At 47.3% G+C, this 26,746-nt stretch overlaps 1 protein-coding gene across 1 annotated transcript; it reads right to left on the bottom strand.

The window, feature by feature from the left end:
- On the bottom strand, positions 1–21,767 carry PAX9 (paired box 9). Its single transcript, XM_048949483.1, has 7 exons — positions 21,731–21,767; positions 19,991–20,136; positions 18,629–18,807; positions 16,905–17,602; positions 14,780–14,919; positions 9,850–10,002; positions 1–1,020 (listed from the first exon to the last, which is right to left on the bottom strand). The coding sequence occupies exons 1-7, from the start codon at positions 21,765–21,767 to the stop codon at positions 766–768; spliced, it is 1,608 nt and encodes a 535-aa protein (XP_048805440.1). The 3' UTR covers positions 1–765.
- Between the last annotated feature and the right edge of the window lie 4,979 nt (positions 21,768–26,746).

Here is a 26,746-nt window from a genome sequence, read left to right as displayed (position 1 = left end):
AAAAAAAGATGAAAGAAACATCCCTAACCCTGAAGCTATCACTGCACCATGCAAAGACAACTGAAAATAGAAAGTCACCTTTTTAATTTCCAAGGAAAGAGAAAGGAAAAAAAAAAAAAAGGAGGAAAAAAAAAAGAAAAAAAAAAAACCTGAAGAAAGTGCACGGAGAAATAAAGACAAATGCTGTTGAAAGCCTATATTTACAAATGGATAAAAATACAAACATATGACTGCCTGACAATGATGAAATGCCAGAAGAATCTGAAAGCCACACATTGTCTTGGTTCTGTATCTGACTATCAAAACTCAACAAAATGACAAAAAAAGTGATCTTAATAGCAGTCACATAACCTTATTTGTTCTCTAGAGTCAGGTTATTGGCAAATACCTTTGATTTAACCACCTTTGCTGATTTGAGGCGTGGCAGAATTTCCTGTGATTATTTTTCTTTATTGATTTCTACACGAATCTTAACAACAATTGCACATTTAACAACTCTGTGGTGATTAAGAATAAATATGTGTGGTTTGACCAGAGGAGTGAGACAAGTTTCCACGGGCCCTTTGAGGGACACGAGATCTTTACTTAGAGAGTGCAAGGGCATCAGCACGCTCCCCTCTACTTCTGATGCGGCCTTCAGCTCTTTCAGTCCCGAAAAATCCTGCAGGAGACACGTCAGGAAAAGAAAGACCGGGTTCCGCCAACATGAGGTGAGCAGTCTGTGAGCCCGGTGCTGGGGACAATTGGCCTGGAGCAGCTCCTGCATCAGAGAGCGGAGGCCGTGACTGAGTGGCTGCCTTCCCTGGCTGTCTGCATGCCCTTGAAGGCCAGCGAGGCAGGGAGGTCACAGCCATGAGGGGAGAGCGGTGTGCCTGCAGCGTGCTGCCAACCATGGCCTGCCATGTAGCTGGAGGGAGCTGCGCTGTATGGCATGTAGGGCGACACTTGAGCCGACGTGGCGTAGGGAGACATGGCTGGTGCTGATACGAAGCTTCCAACTGCTGGGAGGCCGTTGTGTGCCTGAAAGGAAAGGGAGACATGTTTCTATGGGAGACATTTTAGACATAAAGGAAAAATTCTTCGCATTGAGGTTGGTCAGGCACTGAAACAGATTGCCCAGAGAGGGTATGGATGCCCCATCCCTGGAGGCGTTCAGTGCCAGGTTGAATGGGACCTTGAGCTGCCAGATCTAAGCGTCCCTGCTCATGGCAGGGAATTGGAGCCAGATAATCTTTAATGTCCCTTCCGACTGAGTTTATGAGTTTAGGACAAAGCCTATCTGCCATAAGGAAAGCTGCTGAGGCTTTGTGCAGGAGCCAGGACCAATGATGCCCATGTGACAACTGGACACAGATACCTGGGAGAGCCACTTGTCATCATTCTCCTGGATGTCCACAGTGCAAAGGTGCCTTTGTGTTTTGCTTTTAAGACCAGCTATCTGCATCAGACCCACACACCTCTCCTAGGAGCCTATCCATGGCCATAACTATCTGCGTAAGGACACATAAGGAACAAACGTCGAGAGCACAACAAGGAACAGCATGTATTATTCTGTGATTCTGTTATGAATTGATATTTGGGCAGTCCTTTGTGGAGCTAGGAATTGAACTCAATGATCCTTGTGTGTCCCTTCCAACTCCTGATATTCTGATGATTCAATGAGTGTGACCTCTTTGTATTTTGCCCTGCAATGCCAGGGACTCCTGCAGCCCAATGGTTGCATCTAATGCTGATGTTCAAGTCCTAATGCTACTGCTATCTGTGATGGATCCATCACAGCACCCCACCTGCTCCAGCCCCAGCAGGCTCAGCCCTGAGCTACAACAGTCAGGCATGGGCGCAAATCCTGACATAACACTCCCCATAGTGAAAGGTAACAAGTAGCTGGGGAATTGAAATATCTGAAACTCTTTGGTAACTATTTGCACAGGGCATGAGTCAGAACTGTAGTATTGTTACTGATGATGTCTTTTAAAATCTGTTTTCTAGGTGTCTCTAATATAACGTTGCAAATGTTCTTTGCTCACAGCTTCTCGTGGTTTCAATAGCACTTCTGTGCACAAAGCAATTACAGGGCTAGGTCTTTTCCTGCAAGCTATTTTCTTAGGTCCTACTGTGGGTAGGGAGAAGGGTTTCTATTTAAATAAGGGAGAGTCCTTCAGTCTGCTGGGATAGGATTTCACAATGAATGACTCCTTATTTAAATAAAAAAGTTCAGTGTTTTACTTCACACTCTGTAAATGCTTCTTCAGCAGAACAGGAACAAAACAGGATCATTTATCTTGCTTAGGTTTTGATTTGTGTAGTGTTTATGTTTTAGTATCTGTGGTGGTTTTTTGGGTTTTTTTTTGTTTGTTTGTTTTTGTTTTTTTACCAAAAAGGTCTTCTGAGTATGAAAGAATGGATATTGATTCAGTAGATCATGTAATGTCTGCCAATTTTTCAAAGATTTAATCACCTTGTAAAACTGGAACTACTCTGGACAGTGCAGAGCTGAAAAGCAAAACAGACTTTTGTTGCTGCTGAAATTTCAGGCACTGTTAACATTTCACTTGATCAATCTCTGTCCAAATTGCACCTGTTCAAATTTCCAGTATTTATCCCCATAAATGGCACTGTCCTAGTTTCAGGTTTATGTTTCCTACCATTGTACTCAGTTCCACCGATTGGACGGTCTTCTCATTGCTGCTTGGGAAAACAAGCAGCAATCCTGCTGTAGTCAATATAAATGTGTGCAACAATCTAAAACAGCAGGAGACAGTGAGGGGATTCCAGCCATAAGTCTCAAATAGGGGTATTAATTAGTACAAAACATACAGCTGCAGCAGCAACATAATTGTCATTCCAAATCCATAAACACTTTGTTGAGGCTGCACGCACCTTATTCTTTTGAAAATCCAAATATGCGACCTGACCTTCAACTCCAATTACATGTCTCCTACTGTGTCTCAGAATTACACTTTAGCCTCAGTTCTAAATATCAGCATTTTCAGCAATACTAATTAATACAGACCCTCAGATAATTGCTCTGTAAATTACTGTGCTTCTTAAATCACATGGAAAATTATTTCACTGAATTTATTGAAGGTAAAAACCATGACAGGTCCCAAAAAAGCTGCTGCTCCCCAAGCTCCATGCCTCTTCCACCATGTAGAAGTATGAAACAAGAAAAGAGAATATCTCTGATTTTCCCAACAGTAACAAAAAGCTTTTCGTGAGGCCAGTAGAGGCAGATTGTAACACAGGCATCAAGGCCCACAGCCTAATAGAATCCTGCAGGAAGAATGGCTGCTGGGGGCTGGAAGGAAACCTGAAGCCAGTCCCTGGGGAGTTCCATTACTGTTGTGGCAATATGGGGCAGGCAAACTTCCAGCCCGGAGGCTCAGGGAGGTTCTTTGGATGGTCATGTGCTCCCCCAGGGCTTGCCCACTCTCAAGCAGGCTGGTGCCCAGCAGCAGGCTAGAGGCTGGAAGTCCTGTTTTAAGTAAGGTGCTTCAGGCATGAATGGTGATGCCCTATGAATACCTGGTTGTGCCTTTATAAGACTTCTCCTAAGCTACAGAGGAGGCACATGTCCTTCCATCCTCCTGCCTTGCCACTGCTCCCCACTAAAACATGGCTCTGGGAAAAGCCAGCCTTCTCCTTTGCTGTAGAGAAGATAAAATGTTTTCCATATGCTGTATAGACTGCTGTGCTGTAGGATGCTCTCTAACCACTGGTGCTTCCTTCTAAAACTCTTTAAAAAGACAGATGCTCTAACATCTCATCTGAGTAGAATAAGTACTCATTCTTAGGCTATGAATGCATCCTTCAAAGCTGTGTGCAGTGGTGCATTATGCCAAGCTGAAATATCACTTGATGCGATTGCTTTGCCACACACCTGTTGCCATCCCACTATCACAGGCCAAGAGTCTGTTGGTGGGAAAGGTAACTTCCAGCCCTCAAGAAATTACTTCCTGCTATGTACAAACCTAAACTCTGCATCCAGAGGAAAAAAAAAAAAAAAAAAGTTTCTAGAAATGATGACTATGTCTATATATGTAAATAAAATAGACCGGGACCAATTCTTCAACACTGAGGATGATCAGCATTGTACATACACAGCCCCACAGCTCAGCTTCCTCTGACCAGAAACAGGGTGGCCTCATCCACAGCCTTTGGGAGGGCGCTCTGGCCCGTGCCCTGCCTGATCCTGTGCTGGGGATTATGCTTTTCTTAACCTACTGCCATGAACTGATGTTTTCATGCTGTCTAATGTTTTGAATGTAAGAAAGATCTCGCCCTAAACATTTGGTGCAGAACATGGAGACACATATATAGGGAATTCTGGGGACCTGTCAGATACTTGAAAGCTCTTGTCTTTTCCTCACTGAATAAATTAATCCCTTGTATTTTAGTGCCAGTGCTACCAAGATTAGTGATGTGAATGTCAATAGGTGTCTGAGAAAAGCAGGCAGCACTGGGGTGAGCCAGAGCAGTTTCCACACAGAGCAGGGTTCTGCTTCAGTGGGAGATCGTGCCTTGCTGCAAAGCAGCTCCTATAGTCCCAATTCAAAGCTGAGGGGATAAAAGAAACCTCACCTTACAGACTTAAAACTGTGCCACTCAGAAAGAAATCACTGATTTTCATCTCTGACTTTCAACACTGAGGGACTTGATGCAGTGATTTTAACTACAAGGACTTTTCTGCTAAACAGCTGTAGATAGAGCAAGTTATCAGAAGGGTTGAATCTTGTCTGTCAATCCAGCACTTTTTACATACATGGCATTCACTTAAAATAAGTGGAGAGGATTAATTTCCATGAGCCTTTACATAGTGGATGAATAATTCATCCTGCAGTATTTCAGTCAGGGGAAGTGAGCACCAAAATCCAAACATTCATAATTATGAGTGTGAGAACCCCATGGTTATTATGGATTTTTAAAGCTGTTGGAACTTGTTGCAAATGAAGAGCCTCTTGAACCTTGTTTTTAAGTTTTATAAACATTTTTTTCCTTAATTCAAACCATTGATTTTCAAGGGAAACAATTTAAAAACAAATAGACTAACATGTAGTTCTTACTGAGGGAGAACGTCTCCTGTGCCAATGATCAGAGCTCCTGCTTGACTGGCTGGCTTCTACAGAGAGCAGAGGGAAACAATTTCTCTGCACTGCTGCCTCTACTGATGTTTGGAAGCAACTGATGGAATAACTGCTTCCAAATTTCAGGGCTGTGTTGTCAACCTAGAACATGTGATTTGTGAATTCAGTGAAACGTGTTCTCACAAGGGTACCTGCAAACAACAGCTGAGTAAGGTTCAGTCTCATGCTGTCCTACTGAGTTACCATGATACATGCCAGCACAAGTAAAAGGATTATCCAGGAGGAATCAAAGCCACAGAGACTTAAAGTGTCACTTTATGTGATATAAAATGATGATGCTGTGTGCATTTTCACCAGGGAAGGAGCTGACTCATTAGTTTTTATAGAAGGACTTGTAGTTTTAGACACTCTAAGTACGGTGCATTGCTTTCGGTCTGTTTGGGATTTGGGACATAAAGTGGGGGATAGTCTTTGGAACAAATAACTTCCATCAACTGTTTATATTCCTACAAGTGAAAACCTAAGATCACCATCCACAACTCAGTTTCTGCTGTGCAGCTTATGCTGGTGTAACATGCCATACAGCTCAGCCTTGGCCTCTTCTTTCCTGCATTTCAGGTCACAAAATTTCTGCACAGGCTTCCCAATTAATCCATGTCAGACAAGCAATGTGACTTTTTTTTCTGCCTTGGCCATGTTAATACCAGAAGAACACTAGCTAGACTCCACTTTCAGGCATAAATTCAACTTACATCCAGTAACTGAGCTATACTGTTTTATTTCACCCCTTTTTCTGCTTTTCTTTCTGAGTGTTTTGCTTGCTATGTATGTTCTCTTGAGTATCAAAATCAGATCCTCTCCATGTGATCCCTTCATGTGTAGCTTCTAAGTGTTTCCAAAAATGACGCAGAGTTATCTGCAGTTTCTCAGAAATAGCATTCAAAACTGCAAATCTGCATTTAGGTTAATTATTATTGATTGCAATCATGCAAAGAATCTGATTCCAAATTTACATGGTACCAATGAGAGATGGATGAATGGCCACATCAGTTTCACAGTCTGACTCTGAAGTAGACAGTTGATTCTGTCCACAAGGATGTAGATGATTCTTCTTATGTTGAAGTAATTGTTTCCAATGGTTTGAGTCTGTCCATTGTAATGTAATTGCTACAGTATTTTTTTGTAGGGATAATGTATTATGTAGATGAAGCATTTGTTTTGTGGAAGCATTCTAAATGCTTAGGAAGCATTTCTTGAGAAATTACACTGGCTTCAAGACCAAACTAGCTGATCTGACAGCCCTGATGAGCTTGGACATGACTCAGCCCAAGCTCCATTGTCAGAGCAGCAGAAGCTCTGCCCGTGCCATTGCTTCAGGAATGCATTTCTGGTTGCTGCTTTGTGTTTCTAACAGTTCCTTGGGTGGAAGGAAGCCTCCCTGCCATTGGATCAGTGAACTCAGCAACTGCTTTTATCCTCCAGCCCAGGGCCTTTCCCCAAAAGCAAATGAAACAGTTCCATGGAGGTGTGAGCACAGTGCTGTGAACAGCAGCTCCCAGCAAACAGAGTGGCCTTGGCTACAGAGCATCACAGACACTCTCACAGCTCATTTCTCAAAACAAAAAGCTTTAACAATTCCTGGAATTCCTGAATGTCCTGAAAACACAGGCACAAGTAGCTACTGGAGGAGCCATTTTTTTCCACAGCAAGTGAAAAGCATAGCAGGAAGCCAAGCTGAGTATCTCATCCTTCAATCAGAAGAGCAGATGATTTTAAAAACCCAGAAGATAGCTGATGTCCTTTGTGACGTGCACATCATCAGTCAAAAAAGTGATAGTAGGGAGACTAGGAGCAATCAGTGCAAACTGAAAGCATAAAGGAAGCAAATATGCTAAGTCTCCCTTTTTAATTAGAGGTTAAATGTGATTTAAACATCAGAGCAACACATGGGATCCCGAGGGAAGAGTAAACAAATTTTCAAAGTAAAACATCATCAGCAGGCATGCAATGGAAATCTCATTTTAGAAAACAGCATTACCTAAAAATGTAAGAATACACCTATGTTACTTTTAAGCTTTTAAAATAAAATATTTTGGTGCATACTGTTGTTAATGAAATTAGAGCTAAATTTTGAAACTGCTATTCAGTACGTCAGCATCAATGAGAAAAATGACATGGTCCTAAAAGAACGCATTCAAAATCAGCATCCCCCTAAAATTAACGTCCTACAAAGGTAAGTCAGAGTTACAAAAAAAATAAACACTACAGAAGTGAGCAGTGATTTCATTTATGCAATTTATTATCTTTGTATTAAGAAACTTTTGAAGAAAAATGTAATAAAATTGCTAAGATGGCAAGATGTATTGATAACCCAGTCAGAGCTGATCCTGCAAACTACTTTTGCTGTCTTTTCCTTATATTGGAAATTTTTGTGCAAAAGTATGTTCATAGCTCATGTTAGACCATGTCCATATTCTTATATGATGACCTTCTTTTACTGAATATGTTTCCACTTTCATTTTCTGTTAATGGAAGCAGAAGAATAGAATGGACAGATTCTGAAAAGTGAAAACATCTTCATTAAATGATTTTGAAGTCTGAAAAGCCTTGAAGTGGGAACATTTTGTAGGTAGGATACTACTTTGAAACATGTGCCTTAATTTTCGATAAGAACTGGAGAGGTAATACACAGAAATTGAGGAGCTTCTAAAATAGCACATGGGCAAGATGTTTGCAGTCATTCTGTCTTGCAGCTGAGCTGGGTTGATTCCCAGAAGGTTAGGCTTTGAAAAATAGGAAGAAAACTTTCAAGGCTGGGAATTACAGGATCTCTTTCTTTCTATGTTGTATAAAGCAATGCTGATATTCTATTAAAAAACACAGTTAAAATAGAAAATATGCAGCCTCAAGTGCTTTGCAACATTGCAAACATACTCAGTTATCCGATTCTATACCATCTCTCTTACAATTAAGCTTTTATCTTTGCATCTGTTTTCCCCGTTATTAAATTCAATAGTCCTTGCATTACTCTACACCACATGAGCAAATCATGCTACTTCTAAAATAAAGTTCATCTGCTTAATAATGAGCAGATCCTATTCCCTGTGCTTAATATGTTTTTTTATTAACTTAAAGTTCCTTCCTTTACTTGTGGGCATCCCCAGCTGCACTGAATAACATGAAAATCAGATAGGATCAATTGAGTGTTTTAACTGAAGCTACGACATGCATCAAGATCACTCTTAATTATATTTTCCTATCAAATTTTGAATCTTAGCCTCTTCAGGGAAATAAAAACACTTTTTTGGAAATAGTATTAACTGGAATTTACACACCATCACCAATGCTTTCCTAAAGGAGTCATGGTCATTTTACATCTTTTCCAAAACCAACTACAACAGAAACAAAAGAAAAAAAATAAAAAACCTTTTTCACAGAGACTTAAACAGGGAAAAACGATCTGAGAAATACACTACAAAAATAGCAGAGGGAAGGAGAGATGGGTGAAAAAAGGCTGAGACAAGATGGACCGAGGGAAAACGGAGTACTCTCCAAGGGAAAAGGGTGAGCAAGCATTGATAGATGCTTGCTCAGAACAGAATTATTTTAGGTGATTTTCACTGTGAAATTATTTCTATCACATAGGAGGCATCAGGCACATACTAATAAGTCAGCCTAAAACATTTCCCAAATTTGAGTATTGTGAAAGTGCTATAGGTTCACTGAATGGTTGTTTTCCATTCACACTCCACTTTAGGAAGAACGTGTAAATGGAACTCACCACCTTTCCAATGAAAGTGTTGCCTCTTAGGTTATTTTCTATTATTTAATAAACTTCACAATTGTATTTACTCTGAGTACAAAGTTTGATTTCAATTGTAAAGATGAAACTTGAACTTCCTTTAGAGAGATACACTGTCCTTAGTAGACAAAAGGGAAGCTCAGGAAAAGTCATGCCTTGAGAACAAAGTCCCGGGAGTAGAACTAGCAACACGATCACATTGTTTTGAAACAGATTCTCACAGTAATTCACCCTAGTATTTTGACAAAATCTGGAGATTTGCAGGGCAATTATGGGCATTAGACAAGTAAACACAATGAATGGAATAGGCATTTGTTCTTCCTACAGTGATGTTTTAAACTATGATGTATTAGCAAAAATCTGTATGAAAAAATGCCTTCTTTGTACAGTATATGTAACAATACATTGCAATTTAAATATAGCTTTATTTAAATGAAACTGAAGTTGATGGGAAGAGATGTTACGAGCACAGAGACATCAAAGGGATTTTTGCTGGTTAAAAGTTGGTAAATATGGGGTCAAACTGGTCATACCCTCACTTTGTCCTCTTTGGGGAAAACCAAAACTGCAGTCCCCTTTGTCTAACCAAATCCTGATGCTGTGAAGGCAATTACTGAGAAGCTGGCAAGTTAGGATGGGTGAAATCAGAACCCACTGAATGGACATCATTATGATTAGGCATATACACAATCCCTAAAAGCTGACAAACTGCCACAACAGATGAACAAACTGTACAGCCTTTATCTACCTTTCACTCTCCTGCAAGCACCTGAAGACTGAAGATCAAGTCCTGTTTGATCTCCTTGCCCCAACACTGTTCCCTGGCTGTGACAGGCATCTCCCACCACTCTTGCCTTCCAGGCCATGGGCCTCTAAGTCACAGCGGAGTTCCTGGCTGCTTGGGGCCTTTGGAGCAAAGGATGCTCAGTGTGCAGTCCAAGTATCATTGTACCATTCACTCACCTCTCTGACTTTCTTTATTAGTTTCATCCAGGTGGAGTGCCCTGTAGCCATGTGGGTTGGTGGGCAGGGCACTGGGTTTTGGCCGTGGAAGCAGGTGGCCAGTAAGAGGCAGGTCTCACAAATGGGGTTCGAATGGGGTGCCATCCAGATCACCTGGGAAGGAATCGGGTGCATGTAGTGGGATCAGCTCATGCCCCTCACCCACAACATGCATTGACATGGATGCCTAGACCTTGAGCAAGCCATCTTAGTGATTGTATTACAATAACAGGCACTGGTCTGGAGACAAGACAGAACTGGAGAGTCTCCAAGCCAAGGTCTGAGCCCTTGCAGACAGGAAATCTGCTTACAATTCTGTTAGGTACTATGGTAAGGAAGCCAAAATGCCCCTCTCTTTAGCAGCATCCCGTCCTCCGGGCATGGGTTGGGAGCTGGTAGTTTGAACCTTTATCATAATGAATTTTGCATGGTCCCGGAATAGGAGTTCAGTTCCCTGAGTCCTGGTTTAGAATATAAGATGCCAAATAAGCAATCTGCTAATGAAATTTTGCAATTAAAAATCTGTTTAGGAAGGTCATGTCATTTAAAATTAAGTTTGCATCTCACTCCCAAAGAAGTAACTATATGTTGCAGGTTCTAAGCAGTGCAGATAAAAACAACTACAGATGCTTTTGCCACCACATTCACTGTTCATCCACAGTCAATATTCAGGAACTTAAATATTTACATTGCTTACATTTTCTGTGTAAATAATTGCCAAGAATTGCACCTACAATTATTTGCAATCACTTGCCCCTAAAATGGGGCCTTCATTTTTACGCTGCAAGCAATGTGGAGATCAGGATTACCTCATCAGAATGCAGCCAAAGAACAGAACAAGGAGTGTCATCCCAGTGAGCTGAGAAGTCAAAATGGGAACAGCTGAGGAAGTTTTGTTGAGACAAAGGTGAAAGGTTTGCTACTTTGGGGTCCACCTAATATATCAGAGAAAGACTGCCCAACTCACATTCACAAGCCCCTCATAACTAGGAGTGTTCTCAGCATCTCTGCTAGGTTTGGAGTCAGACCTCCAAACAGGTCACATTTTTCTCCAGTAAACTCACAACAACCACTTGCCCTTAGATCCCAGTTACAAACATTTTCCGTTTAGTGAGCATCAGCTCCCTTTGACAGCATGCTTGTCTGCTTCCTGCAATACACACATATTTCAGAAAATAATTCTGAAAAAGATATGTTTCCAAAGCTATTTGCATCTCAACAGATCAGACAGGCATGCATCAGACCTCTTGTATTTTCATACACATGCAAATATCAGCTGCAGTTTTTTCACTTTACACATCCCTTACATTAGTCCAGAAAGGCACAAGCGTGAGATGGATGAAAACTGAATTAGGAATATGAGGAATATTTATTAAATGACTTCACTTCAAATACAGGGTACAATTAGATTTGTATCCCAATGATTTCAGACAGTATTTTTTCCTTATTACAGCCATTACTACAAGCTGTTTAATGCATAAAAGTTCTCAGGATATTCATCCTTTGTGTTAGTAATATGATTATACATAGAAGCCTTACCCCCAACACACAATGAAAGTGCCTCTCAGTATAAATACTGGTATGTAACTGAGATCCTTACAAAACTTTTACAACCTGAAACTGTCAAGCTCTCAGAAAACACTATTTTCCTTTTCAGTTTCACAATTCATGTTCACAATTGCACTTTTTGCAAAGCTGTATGATAAGAGAAATATGCAAAAATACTGCAGTGGGAAAATATAATGTGGCTCCTTACACAAGGACAGTAATTTGGGGTATCAGGTAATTAGAAGTGAATACAAACTTCACAAGGCATTGCTGTGACTCCCTATGCAGTTTTGATGCAGAATGATAGTTCTCCAGGCAGTTCTCCAACTCCCCAGCCCAAACACCAAAGAATATCTCAAAGACCCCAGCGACACCAGGAAATTAAAAACACAGTGAAAAGTGTTCTACATTCAGCCATTCAGTTTCATGTTAAACAAGTGGGACTACATATTGCCAAGGCCAAAATTTGAAGTTTTCCTCCCTTTTTTGTCCAATCCTCTCTGAAACAGAATTCACACTCACATGTATGTAAGGGGTAAAATGCAACCAACCACCCACACTACTCTTGGATCAGCCCTGGCTGAGTTGAATGGGAGCCCCCCCCCCCCCCCCCCCCCCCCAAGAACACAAGGCTGCAGTGCCCTGTGATAAAACAAATGGGTATCCATTGGAAGGAGGGAGCAGATCAATATGGTTTGAAAGTATGAGTCTGTTCTTCAGGCTAAATTCTTCTAGTCTTGTTCATGCAGAGAGAACATCCAAGGGCTTTCTTGAGAGGTAAAACATTATCTTCCATGACTGAGATGGGAGGAAGACATCCTTCACCCACCCAGTAGCTATGGAGTTCTTTGCAAGTTGCAGGCACTTGAATCTGCATCATGAATGCTGTCAATGCTTAAAATATAGTGCTGATATTAGGTAGGAACAGCAGAATCCAATATAGGTCCCACAAGTTTATTCATTAATGTGCTTCAGAGCACATTCCCTCTGCTCCTTTCTCTGCTCCTTTTATGTAACTGGAAGACCTCAGTGAAACAAATGCACTGGGTTCTGTGTTGCTCTGCTCCTGTTGTATGCTTCAGTGTCTTGTTTGTACGGGCATAACACTGGAGCAAGCACTATAGAGCAGTCACCTCTCTTCTGCAGGGGACATCCTCTTTCTGCCTTCGCAAGATCCAGCATTTGCAATGAGCTTTGCACAGAGAAGATGAAAATTCTGTTTACCCTGAGGTCCAAACGGAGAGCCTATTGCAGTGTAATTCTTCTGGCATGAAAATTGCCTCTGCACTTGCTCCCTTTCTCACCACTACAGCTACCTGATTGCTGGATCTGCATAAATGAGCCGATGTTCTCTCCTGTCCTCTGCTCACTTGTTTCTATCTAAAGCAATACATGTGGTAAAAAAAAAAAAAAAAAAAAAAAAACAACCACCATGTAAAGATCCAAGAATGTATTTTGCTGAGACCGAATTGCCATGGAACAGCAGCCCAGACTTACTGAGCTTCAGCAAACAGGCAGCTAAGGCAGTTCTACATGCACCAAGATTTTGGCTCAGTTTGCACATTTGGCCAAAAAAAAAATATATATATATATAAATATATATATATATAAATAAAAAGGAAATCACAAAAAATAAAGTATAAAACCCCCACTTTTATATCCTTATTTGACATTGATTTTCTTTAAACATATCCTGAATTAGCAAGGTACTGAACTTGTGACATGCAAACTAACTAATGCACAGATGAATGAAATTGCTGGTAAGCAAGCTGAGCACCGCATGAACAGACTGGCCTGTAGTGCAAAAAAGCCCATTGATACATATTACTAAGGGGAAAAAGTGGGGGAAATCTCATCTGTACCTTCTTTCAGTGAGCAAAGATCAGAAAATGACCTTTTGGATAAATACTTTTTAGATTTTCCATCCTTTTAAACTCTGGACAATATATTTTTATCAATGAATTCCACTTTATTAATTGCAATTTTCTCCATTTTTAGATAGTGAATATCTTTAGATTACATTTATCAGATTATCTTTCAGATTGAACAAAACTTCAAAATAGAACTGGTATTGACAATAGAGAGTAATATATTATGAAGACAAAAGTATAAATGCTGAAAGAGTGAAAAAAGGAAATAAAAATATTTTCCAACACCAGCACTGAAAATCATGCAATGTACATAGCATTGTTCCTCAGTGTCCCATTGGGGTAAATAAGATTTCATAGGTGTATTCTCCTTGAGCCTGATCCTGTGGCTATTTCAGCAGAATCAATGAATGACCCACACTGGCACCTATGACAACGCAGCCCTGGCACAGCTTGCCTCAGCAGAAGATATTTCCATAATTTTCAGTAAGATTGCTAATCAGTTATTTGTTTCCTAATAAAATTGTGGAAGGGTAAATATTAACTCTAAGTCCGATTTTATCTACACAATCATGGCTATAACACTCTGCAGATTTTTCACAATATGCAATGAACAAAATAATAACACGATAATAGAAAAAATACAATGCAAAACAAATAGAAGAGCAGTACGGGCATCACATTTTTGCAAGGCAGAATATGTAATACAGTGGTTGTTCACTATGGTGCGTCACATTCTACCTTGGTCACTACAAGTAGCCGCACAGTTTGTACTCAGCAGCTCAGAAGGGTTTGATTCAGCTCCTCTCAGCACCAAACCAATCACAGAGTCCAAAAGCAGACTCAAAACTCAGAACACGTGTCCCAGACCTCTGCCCTTGATGGGCAGCACACTAAGAGCACACAAAAAAAGCACACTTCTTTAAAATATTCTTTGAATTCATTACAAATATGACAAAGGAATCACAGAAGGCAACGGGTCTCAGAAGCCCATCTTATGTTTTGAAATGTTTTCCATTGGATGGAAGAAGTACAGTCAGGTTTTCTTTGGTTGTGTTTTTCTGAAACCTGCACTGCCCAGCTAGCAACAGTTGACTCTTTAAAAGCTTTTCCCCTGGCATAGGACTTGATTAACAGGCACAAAGATTTACACAGAGATTTGTTAAGTTGCAGTTATACTGCATTGTAATAAAATTATTGACAGTTCGCAGTATACTTAAGCAGTTTAAAAAGCTTCACGTAGGAAGCAGATACACCTCATTTTCGAATTCTTCCCCTACCTCCCAAGCGCCGCGCACAGCCCGCAGCGCGGCCACCAGGGCGGCAGTGGGACGCGCCGAAAACAGCAGGGGCACAGAGCGAAGGAAAGCACCGAGCCGACAGCGGGAGCTCAGCCCCGGGAAGGGGCCACAGCCCCAGGGCTAAGCTCGGAGGCCCCACGCACCCCCCCCTCCCGGCCGGCCCTCTCCCTTTACCTGGCTGTACTTGGCCTCCTGTTCCAGGGAGTTCTTCTCCAGCCCGTTCACGGCATGCTGGGCTGCAGGGGGGAAGCTGCTCCGGCCCAGGCTGCTCCACTCCTCCACCTTGGGGCTGGGGTACGAAGAGGTGTCACTCACTGCGGGAAACACGGGGGCAAAGGGTTAGAGTTAGACTTAAGGGGCAGCTGTTCCTCACCCTCTGCACAACGCTGAGCCCCCGCATCCTCCCTGGAGGGAGAGGCGGCTGTGCCTCCCATCCTTATGAGCAGCCGGTTAGAAGAGCATCGTGCCACCAAGGCCCGGAGCTGACTCGGCCCGGTGCTTGGCCTCCCTGGAGTCTGCCAGAGAGACTGACAGGAATCGCCACCTATGCGTGGCTGTGGACAAACAGCAGCCCGCAGTAGAAGGAAAGCTGGAGCAGCCGCGTAACGCACGGGATTCTAAATACATTTAGGACCAAAGCTAAGAAAAAGTAAACAAACCACGAAAAAAAAAAAAAAAAAAAAAAAAGAACGAAAACAGAAAAAAAAAAAAAAAGAGGGGGGGGAGAGAGAGATTGAGAGAACGAGGAAAAGATCTTAAAAGGAAGAAAATAAAAGAAAAACAAACGGAAAGGGTGGAAAGAGGGGGAAAGTGCCCTATCCTTTATGTGCAGCAGCCGTGGCACGGAGACCCGGGCTGTGCGTGCGCTCTGCAGGCGGCTGTCCCCGGGCGCCACGGTTCGCCCACGGCCCCCCCCGGCGGAGCAGCATGCGGGGCCGCACCCGCCCTGCGAGCGGCTCTGAGCAGCCAACCTAGGGCTGGCTTGAGAAATTGAGCCCTCTCGATAAGTGCCCTTTTCTGCTGATCTCACACTTTCCCATGAATAGGGGCTTCCTTTCCGTGTCAGCGAGGTCAGTTTATCCTATAAATCAAGGGCGAACAGCCCCCATCGGCGGCAGCGGCCGCACGGCGCTGGGAAGGAGGGGGGGAGAGGGGGGAAGGTTACACCGCGGAAAGACGCGTGCGGCTCCGCAGTGAGAAACGGGAAGAGGCAAGAGGCGGCCGTGAGGGCAGAGGCCTGTACCTGCGTGGGCAGGAATATGAGGGCTCGCTACACAATTCTGACTCGAGTGTGACAGTACACAGTATGCATTTTTGTAATGCTTACTGCCAGCATCACCTCCCCCTGGCCCAGAGCAAGCGCTGGCAGGAGGATGTTGTTACGGCCGACTCAGACACATCTGTTTGTGACAGCGCTGAGGACAGAAGCAGATCGTAAAGCAAAGGGCAAATAAGTGCAAAAACACTATTCGTGCGTACTTCTAAATAGAAGAGTTGTGTGCATATGCATTGCTTGGGGGGGGGGGGGGATTAAAAAAAAAAACTGTTTTCTCAAAGTCGGTATAAGATAATTACTCTGCAGTGCATGAAGGATCACTTCGCATTAGAAGTGCTTCTGGAAGCAGACTGCCACCGTTAAAAAACGCAATGAGAGCAAAAATCCCCCTCCCTCCCCCGTCTGCTCACTGGGAGGGCAGAGTGGGACGCGGGGAGCGCTGGAGGCGGTGGTTCTTCCCGACTGTTTCTTGTACTGCAGCCGCCGCCTGGCACCAACCGACATGGAAAAAATGTCCCTTTCTCGGCGGCAAAGCGCACTGAATAGCCGGGGAACGCGGTGCGGTTCCCAGACGGAAAAACAGAAAGAAGGTGGAAGGGATACAGGGAGCAAACCTTGGGGGTTTCGTTTTCCCGGACCACCGCTTCGAAGGAAAATACAGCATCAGAATTAAGGCAATTAGGTGACATTTGAACTTCCTGATTGAGAGCATTTGGCCTGATTGCGAAAAGCAGAGAGAACGGACTGCTCGGTAACGCCGAGGTGGCGCCTACGGCCCGACGGAGGCAGCGAACGCCCCCAGCCGCACCGGCAACGGCACCGAGCGCAGCCCGGGCCGCTTCCTGCTGTCGCATTTGATACAGCTCGGCCCCGGTGCCACCAGGGACGGTCGATGTTTGCCATCACGCCCGCAGCACCTGGACCTTGGCTGTATCCGAATCACAGGGCACATCCCGCCGAAGCTCAGTGCTCGGTTCGAGTTGGGGCGCCGCGGAGCTCGCGACCCTCGGGCCCCCTCCTCACCTTGGTCCGTGATGGAGCGGATGCCCAGGATGTCCGTCACCGAGTGGGATGAGGGCCAGGTGCGGGGCATGGCCATGGTGCCAGGAATGGCAGGCACTCCTGGCGGCGTGGGCACCTTTGCTCCCGCGGCAGCGATGGGGCTGGGGTAGGAGTAGATGTGGTTGTAGGGCAAGGTGGGCTGCGGGGGTGGCTGGTGCTGCTTGTAGGACTCGTAGTGGCCCTGCTGGGACAGGTTCCCAATCTTGTTGCGGAGGATGCGGCTGATGGAGCTGACCGACGGTACATTGTACTTGTCGCACACGCCGTCGGCCAGCAGGCGATCCCGGATCTCCCAGGCGAAGATGCCCGGATCCCTTTGTTTGTAGGTCCGGATATGTTTAACCACTGTGGGGGTGGTGACTCGCGGCTTGCTGCCTCCGATAGCCCCCGGTAGGATGGAGCCGGTCTCGTTGTAGCGAGCCAGGATTTTGCTGACACAGCCGTGGGAAACGCGGAGCTGGCGGCTGATGTCGCACGGCCTGATCCCCAGCTGCGCCAGTTCCACAATCCGTAGCCGGATGGCGTTGGGCAGAGGCCTCCCGTTGACGAAAACTCCCCCGAGCTGGTTCACCTCCCCGAAGGCGGGTTCTGCAAGCAAGCACACACACGGCCGTCGGACACTGCGCGGTACTCGGGAGGGCATCCGCGAGCCGATGCCACTGCAAGAAAAAAGCGCGAAACAATATAGCAGAAAATATCACCGAAATTAAAAAGAAGGGCAAAAAAAAAAAAAAAGAAAAAGAAAAAAAAAAAAGAAAGAAAGAAAGAAAAGAAAAAAAGAAAAAGAAAAGAAAAAGCGAGAAAAGAAGAAGAAGAAGAAGAAGAAGAAGAAAAGCACCAGAAAAAAACCGGTGGCAACAAATGTAGGATTTCTCCGGACCGTGCACTGAGCATATTCCAAGAAAGCACATTCCAGAGATGAAAAAATGAGATCGCCCTGACAGAAAGTTCAGCTCTGTTGCCACAGGAAGAGGAACACGAAGAAAAGAAAAAGAAAAGAAAGAGAAAAGAAAAACGTTTTCAGAGACGTGGGGGAGGGGGGAGGAAGGAAAAGTAGTTGAGGAGATTCTTTCAAATCAGGGAGAGGCGGTGGCAAGAGCTGCTCCTGCAGCACCGCCCGCGCCCCGCGTTGTACGGAGCAGTTCTGGGGCCCGCTCGCGCCTACCAGCACGATTACAGCCGGCTGTAAAACAAACGTGCTAAAACGTTTAACTGCTCCGATCGGTGTCAGGAATAATATACAACTTGCCACAGGCTGCGGGCATCCACTCTGCTGCGATCCTGCCTCACAGTCGCATAATAACATTAATAATAAACCGAGCAGTCATTAGCTTTTCCTCCTCCCCGCTCTACCCCTCGGCGCGCTGTCCCGACGTGTAGAAAACACGAGTAAAGTCAATAAGGAGCCGCGGGTGGCACATGACGGCCACGGGCACGGGGCTCCCTCTCTGTTGACAGCCCCCCGCAGATCCCAGCACTCACCCCATTCCTCCGAGTGGGGACACCTCCGGGGCCGTTCTAAATCCCCACCGCAGCCCTCAACTCCCGACCCTCCTGCTACCCCCAACCGCACTCGCCCGTCGGGCTCCCTGCTTGCCGCCGAGGAGATAGCAGGGGGGCGAGGAAAAAAGGACTACGAGGAAATCTACTTCCCGGCGAGAGAGCCTTGAGTTCTGCATTTCAACCTCAGGGCAACGTGGGCAGGGCCGGGCTGGGCTGGGAGCCGCAGCCCCCCGCTCCCGAGCCCGCCCCCGGGGGCGGCCCGGCGGCCCTGCAGCCCCGCCAGTGGCCGCAGGAGATGACGGACAGCGCGGGACCGGCGGCCCTTCCGCTGCCTCTCGCGGACGTGCTCAGCACCTGGTCCCTACCACAACAGCAACTCCCGCGTAATACCTGCCAGGCGGTAAGCCGCACGCAAAGAGAAATTAGCGCAATTAGAGAGCGGAGCCGGCGCTGTGCTGGGCACCGCTGTGAGGGGCGTCGGGGCCAGGCCCGGCGCACCGCGGACCCCCCCGCCCCAGAGAGCGGCCGGGTGGAAACCGGACGGTGCCTGGGAACGCACACGGCTCTCTTGTCTTTGCTCTGCTGATTTGGCAGAGTAGGGCTTTGTTTACAGCCCTCTTTACTGTAAAGCACTTTTTGACTACTGAACATTTCAAGGGTGGTGCAGGAGAGGGTGGCAAAAGGCGGCGGTTACGTTATTTTTTGTGGAAGCCACGAAGCTGTCGGGAATTCAGCTGCAGCCTGGGGACGAGACGAGCCGGGGTATCTCCCCGCATTTTGATTTAATCGACGAGCCAAAAGATACATTGCGCTGAACTGCTCGTCCTGCAGCCCATTCCGACTTTATCAAAGACAATGCTTCGTATTAACAGTTAAAAGAAAAACAGGCTGGTAGGAATTAAAGCGTGCGTGGGTCACGGCGTGTTTGGTTTGGCAGTGGGTGCTCTGGTCCCCCCCTATGTGCTTCTCTCACGCATCCAACGTCTGTCGCAGATGACGGGCTTCTTAGCCTCGACCAAGAAAATACCGTAATTTTTTAAACTTTTTTCTCTGAGTGATTTTGTTTGTTTGTTTTCATAGACTCCCAAAGACCCAGATCCTATAAAGGGAGTAAAACCTGAACGGGAATAATACGGTGACGGCAGTGCACAGAATATCGGCGGGTGAAATATGGATCTGACGTCTCTGGTGCGTATGAATGCTCTTTGTTATGTGAAATACTTGTAAGAGACTTTAAATGTTAAAAAAAAAAAAAATCGAGCTAGTTTGCAGAGCCTTCGCATATCTCACGGTCAGAAACAGGGCGGATGCTACAGGGATCTCTCAGAAATTCGTGGTGCGTTGCATACGTTTTGTGGAGGAAAAAAGATGACCGCGGTTATTTCGCACCTCTCCACGTTTGTTCGGAATATCCGCTGTTCACTCCTCGGGTATTCAACTCAACCATTTCCTACGGCAGTTCTGTGTTTGTTTCAGGAGCACGAACGGCATCTTCGGAACACCACATGAGTAAACGGTGCGCATCCAAAAGCCAGATCCATCACCTTTGCCGAGGGGGTCCCCCCGCACTGACACACGCACACAACCAATTCAACCGCCCGAAAGCGATTGCGTTCTTCATTCGCTGCAGCCAGAGCTCTCCTCGGCGCGGTGACCTGACCCGCCGCGGCTGGTTTTAGGGCAGGAGACACTGAATTAGCGGGACACGGATCCAAAATTTAATTAAATTAATTACTTAATTAAACAAAGGAGAGCAGTGCTTGTTCGTGAGCCTGCCGAGCTGCATTAGCATCATGCCCTCCCCGAAAAACAGCCGCCGGGAGCCCCGGCCGCTCCCTCGCCGCTGCCGCCCGGCCCTGGCCCCATTACCTCCCGCCGCCCCCTCCCAGCGCCCGACGGTGTGAAGTCGAGGCCGAGCTCCACGCATTCTCTTGGTTTCATCCCGGCCCCGTGGCTCCCGGACTATGTGTCCCCGAGGGTCGCTCGTTTGTGCTCGGATGTGATCCCGCGCCGTTCACTCACTCTCTTTCTCACCCATCTGCGCCCATTGTGTTCACAACTGTGTCCTTTTCTTTCACTCCCCCTCCCCCCTAGTGTCTTCCAACCTGTCTGTTCCCCTCCTTTCCTCTCCCACCCCTCCACCCCGCCTCTGATCTCCGGGATATTTGGTTTCTTTCCCTTTCTCAATGTGTGTTCCTGATGTGGTCCTGTCGGAAAAGCTCGTTTACTCTACTCGGGTCTCCAGTGGTTTAAGGATAATGTTTATCAGAAGTGAACGTGCTCAACTTGTTTCCATTCAACTGCTGAGTGTGGGCTGAAACACCAAAGGTCACATCTACAGTGAGTCGGTAGAGGGCAGGGGGAGCCGAGAGGAATATGAAAACATTGTAATATACAACAGCCTGTTGATCGCTTGTGACCCGCCTGGCAAAAAGATTAATTTTTTTCAGGTAGGAAATAATTGAAGAATTGAAGGGGAAAAGTGGCACTTAGCAGGGAGCGTGCGGACGAGAATGCTACAGCACGAGGGGGGGGGGGGGGGGGGGGGGGGGGTACGCCTGGCCGGGCAGGGGCTCACCTAATGGAGTAGGGGTGGCACCTTTGTAAAGCCCAGCGTCCCCAAAATGCGAAGCAGGGGAAAGGCGGGGACCTCAGATTCCAGTGGGCAGCCCCACTCCCATGCGTGGGAGCCTCAAGGTGGTGGGAAGTGCTCCTAGAGCCCAGCGTGGGGGTCCGAGGGCAGCTCCTGGCTCTGAGGGCTTCCTCTGGCCTTTCCTCGGGCCGGGCCGGGGAGGAAACGACCGGACCTTCGGGGGCTGCCCAGAAACTCTTTCGGCGGGGGTAACGGGCTCCCGGCCGTTCTCACCTCGGAAGTAGCTAGTGAGGAGCAGAAGGATGCTCACGCAGCACACGCTCTGTGAGCAGAACCCCCAGAACCTTTTCGAGAGGTTGAGCCCGGCAGCCGCACCGCGGTAGGAGGCGCGGGAAGGTGAGGGGCTACCGCGGCGGAGCTCAGAGCCTCGCGGACGCGGTGCGACTGCCGCAGGGACTACCGCGGACTGCCCGAGCCCCGGCCCCGGCTATGCAGCGGGGAGAGCTCTGCTGGCACCGCTCTCACTTTCTGAGGGGCATTCAAGGAGAGGAATGGAGCGGCCTTTGTGTGCCGCGTCCATGTTAAAAATTTCTCGTCTGCAGATATCGCTTCTGTCGCTGCTGTGCACTGTCTTACAGTACGGCGCTGAATGCGACACACGTATCTCAGTGCTCAGCTAACGTGGCTGTACGGGTGTGAGAACGGCCACCCAGGAGATATTCGGACATCGCGTCAATGAATAAAATGTTCACACATGCACAGGAATATCTGCAACAGCGCCGGATCGCCCAGGAAACAACAATTTTTCATTCTGTTCTGTTCCCAAGTGCGCTTTAGGAGCAGTCGCGTAGTGCCAAGTGTGTGTGGTTTCAGTGTTAAGGAATTCATTTACATCGAGGACGAGTCAGAGAATGGGAGTTTAACGGGAGGGAATCTTGTTTAACATCTTTTTTTTTTTCCGGCAGTTGCAGCAAATGTAACCTTCCTTTACAGCCTTACGAAGCAATGAGGGCAAACCGAAGTTGGTCCCGGGGTCACTGTGGCGGTGACGGAGCCCCGGATCTGAAGGGAAACTAGAGGTGACAGCAGTGAAAGCCCCCCCGTGACAGCGCCGCGAGAGCCGCGCTGCCAGGCTGGGACACGGCACCCTGCGAAACCCCTTCGGGGAGGGAGGGAGCGGGGGGAGCACCGAGTCAACGCGTAGGGAACGGCCGAGGGGCTCTCTCCCGGCAGCATGGGGGGACAGACGACACATATAGCCTCCGACCGACAGACACGGCTCCGCCTCAGTCCATGGCAGGTCCCCCTCGGTGAAGGCGGTGCGGGCCGCACCGCGCTGCAACACACCGAGGGCACAGGGACAGGTGAAAAAAAACAAACAAACAAAAAAAACAAAAAAACGCAGTGGTGCCGACCCGGCGACGAGTCAGAGGCCTTTCCGCTGCCCCTATCGGGGGCTGCCCGACCCCTCCTCCAGCCGGCAGATCCCTCTCGGTCAGGGGTGCGTCCCCCCGGCCCCGACCCGGCCACCGCCCTGCTCCCGCTCTGTGCTTCTGTGTTGGGAGAGACGCTGGGGGGACCGGGGGGGGGGGGGGGGGGGGGGGGGGGCTTAATGATGTGTGTGTAACTGGGGCAGGTTTAATAACTTTGCCGCCACTTGTTCTTAGCAGCCCCTCTGGAAACCAGACAGTGTCTCATTAGGGCTTTCCTGGTGCAAACATTTGACTCGAAGGAGCGGTGCGGAGTTAATTTCTCTTTGCGCTAGGATTTGTTTAATGACACAGAGGGAAACAGACAATCCTCGTGTACAAGGCCATAAAGCTACAGAGGGACAGATTTTAAAAGCATATTTTGTTCTAATCGAGCAATCGGGTTTTCATTTGTCACATGTTACATGAATTTTGAGTAAATGAAAAAAATGCCTCTATTGTTCTGCATCAAATTATAGGAACCAATTGGGAATTCCTGGGCAATTTTCTTCATCTCTCCTTCGCTTCCACAACACCTCGTACCAGTGCCACCTACAGGAACACTCGCGTTCTCGAGTTTGCTTCGGGTCGGAAAGGAGAAATACCGGCTTCCAACGCTGTTTTCCTTCGCAGCCTTTACGGAGCTTCTCACGTAGCACCGCTGTGCCCGTGTGTGCGGACACGCGGCCGCTCGTTGTGCCAGGCGGGTGGACGGGGATCGGGACGGGGAAGGAGGCCGCTGCCGGCGGAGCCTCTCACACCGCACAGTCCGGAGGATGCAGAGGGTCGCGCAAAGTGACCGCAGCCTCCCGCCCCACCAGAGCCCGGCGCACCTCCAGGCAGCACGGGGGCTTTACTAGTGCAGTGTCCCCAATCAATGCCCATCTATATGCTGGCTGCGTTTTACGAGAGCAGCTCCGAGCCAACTGCCGCTCAGCCTCAGTCTCCAGCGCACCTTTGGGAGCTCTACCTTCTCCCGAATATTTATAACGAATTCCTCAGAAATTCCTGGGGAAAAATAATGACCCCTCCCCTCGCGGCTTCAGCGGAGGAGGCCCCGGCTGGGAGCCGGGCTGCCCTCGTCGCGGCCTCCCGGGGGGTGCCGGAGCGGGCCGGGTCTCTTCGTCACAGGTTGTGGTTGTTTTTCCCCCGGGGACGGAGGGGGTCCCGCTCGTCCTTCGGTTACAGCGACAGTGCAGATGTTTGTCCTCGAGACTTACTGCGTTGGCGATCGTTTCTCATTGATTTTATACGTGCTCCCTTTTCTCTGCCTACTTTTCCTTTAAAAGTTTCTAGATCCCGCACCCCTCATCCAAAATGCATGTACGTATATCTTCGTACCGTTTGTATTCGTATTCGTATATTCATATTCATCGTCAATACTGCACATCCATTTATGCAGCGCATGTTGTTGATGCCCTCTGGCTCTGGACAGGAGACACCACTGAGCGAGCCGAGGTGTGCACGCAGTCGGTGCGTAGATACAAACTCCGCAGCTCCGTTTCGCTGACAGGGTGAGAAACGCGAGCAGGTTTGTGGAAGAAATAAACCCTTATGACCTACACTGGAAGATTTATGGTCTTTTAATATTACAAAGCGTAGAGAAAACTCTATCGTTACAGCTCTGAGAGTTTAATTTCATTGTGAGAAATAATAATAATTAATTAATCGTAATGCGGACACGGGAGGCAGCCGAGCTCCCCTTGTCTTTTCCCTCTGTGGGTTTGCAGCTGCACCCGACGGCTCTCCGAGGTGGGAACAGCTCCGCTCCGCGCCCCCCACAAAGGGCTGGCAGCATGATTAGAGCCGGGGGCAACCAGCTATTCGCGGCGTGAAGTAGCAAGGGCATAATCGAGAGTAGAGCTTACCTCGGTTGCCGTTTTTTAGCGAAGTAAAACAAAATTATCTTCTCGCTGCTTGAAGTTTGGGCGGTGACACAGCGATGCGTGTGCACAGCGCGTCCGGAGCTGCAACCGAGTCCCAGCCCAGTGCCCGCCGCAGCCCCGGGGAGCAGAGAGGGGCCGATGTCGTTGCCGAGCAGCGAACCCCGCAGTGGCACAGGCCGTGGCCGGGTTTCGCAGCCACCCGTCCCGATTTCGTTTGCAAAATAATTTTTCTCCTGCAGTTGTACTGTAATAACGGAGAGTCTGAAAGCCACCACATGCATTTACAGCGTCCCTACTTGTGATGCAAAGTAGTGCTTTAACTACACGTATTTGGAAGAGAAAAAGGCTATTTCAAAGGGAGAAACCAGTGTTTGACTGCGGCGTTCTCTCCCTGCCCTACACAATTGGAGTCCTTTTGTGCAAGCTGCAGTCGCCGCACGTCCCGCAGGGTGCCCGAGGAGGCCGGGGAAGGACGCGGACAGGCCGGGGTGCGGCGGCGGAGCCTGGGGAAAGGAGAGAGAATCGCCTGCTTCGGTCTGTCGCCCGCGGGCTGCGGGAAGCGGCAGCCCTGGCCCAGCGCAGGTTATTCTGTCCGGGCTGCCAGCGATGCAGAAACGGCTGTTAAGCGCGGCCCCTCCTAACGCATGCCAAAAAGGCAGCGCGAACAACACACGGTCGAGCCATGTGCTTGGGCCAGGTGAGGGACGTCTTGTCTTTCCCCATCGCGCTGTGAGATTGGAGCCTCCCAGAGCATCCATTTTCCAGAGACCGGGCTGATTCTGAGCCCAGGGTTCACTGACGAGACCTCCTTCCGCGGCCCCTTCTTTCCTCGGAGGGAGGCGTACAGCACCGTGCTGGGCACTCGGGCGTCGGCTCGGCCCTGTATTAGTGATTTTCTGCCATTAGGAGCATCGATCAGTCTGCTTTCGTTCGCTGCAGTGAATCGTAAATATCCGTGTGATGTTTACGCCGTCCCATCATCATTCTTGTCCTGTAGACAACTTCTTCACGTCAGGCCACAAGGCATGTAGCATCTTTCGTTTCAGTGCAGACATTCTCCACTTACAATAAGAGCAATAGGTGAAATGTCACTTAGAAAAGAGCAGGAAGCGCCATCCCGTTGTTCTTTACATTTTCCTTGTACACGAAGAGTTTGTTGCTTGTTCTTTATGTTCACATGATGTGGGATGAAGACATGGCAATGACGGCTGCCATGGCGTTTGAATAAAGTGTCCCTCTTATCCTATTGTATTTACCCTTAAACTCCAAGAGTAGATGAGATCATTAAAAGAAAGAAGAAAAAAAAAAAAACAAATAATCTATTATAAATCCCACTCGTGACAAATACAGGCGCGAGAGCAAATAACTACGAGGTTCTGAACAGGAACGTCATTCGGAAGTATCAAATCATCATAGGTAAATAGGTAACAGCAGACTTGAATTATTAACGTATTGTTCTCGTAAATTAACAACCATCAGATGTTTGGAGGGCTGCGGATTGACACAAAATAAAAATGTTATCGGGATCGACTTTTTATATAGTTTTGCCTACAACTTTCTTAAAAACTGTGAGTAGTTCCTACAAAAATGCTTTAAAACTTCTGAATTTCTTACCTTCCTTTCTTATTACTGCACTCATGGGCAACAAATTCTCAAACAAATTTCTCAATTTCAAACAAATGTGAGCATATTGCTCAGAGAAACGATGTAAAAGAGGTGACATTACAACGGAAATTTGGTGTGGATTTAGAGTAAAGATTAACATTGGCTTGACTTTCCGAAATGTCATTTTTAACAGACAACTGAAACGTTACGACTGAAATTGTTCTGCATTATAAACAAATGTACACTGTGCATAGTAGAGACATCCGAGGGCTTGTTGGACTAAGGGAAGGTTTGGGGCAGAAGGGGTGCCCCGGGTCGGTGGCAGCGAGGAACGTACATGGGGTACAGCTGCAGGTGGCTCGGTGCCCAAAGCCCCGCGACGGTGATCGGATGGAAAATGCACGAAGCGAGAGGATGAGGAGGTCCGGCTCTTGCTCTCGTGCTCCCGATCGCGTGCTTGCAAACAACGCGCCTGTTCTTGTTCTACTATTTTTGCCTTGGTTTAGTTTGGGACTCCCGAAATAAGCTGCTAATGACACCTCTGAAGACTGTGGCGTCAGAAGCAAAATGCATCAAACGCAGCCGCTTCTGCCTAGCTGTTATTCATCTCTCCGTGAATACTAGAGCCTGACGGGGAAGGGGTTAGGAGAGACACCGCAGCAGTCCTTACAGGGCACTTTCTCCGCGCCGAGCCCCGCAGCCCTCCCTGCCCGCTGGTGCGGGTGCAGCTCCCGCCGTGCCGTTTTG

The sequence above is a fragment of the Lagopus muta genome, chromosome 6 (assembly GCF_023343835.1).
Source record: "Lagopus muta isolate bLagMut1 chromosome 6, bLagMut1 primary, whole genome shotgun sequence".
Taxonomy (NCBI): domain Eukaryota; kingdom Metazoa; phylum Chordata; class Aves; order Galliformes; family Phasianidae; genus Lagopus; species Lagopus muta.
This window is presented reverse-complemented; position numbering and strand designations above follow the sequence as displayed.

Coding starts and splice junctions, on each gene's coding strand:
- PAX9 (XM_048949483.1), bottom strand. CDS start 21,767: ATGTCCGAATATCTCCTGGGTGGCCGTTCTCACACCC. Junction 17,603..18,628: donor CCTGCCCACGTTGCCCTGAG/GTTGAAATGCAG, acceptor TTTTTCTTGCAG/TGGCATCGGCTCGCGGATGC. Junction 10,003..14,779: donor AGGAGGCCAAGTACAGCCAG/GTAAAGGGAGAG, acceptor ATTCCTTCCCAG/GTGATCTGGATGGCACCCCA.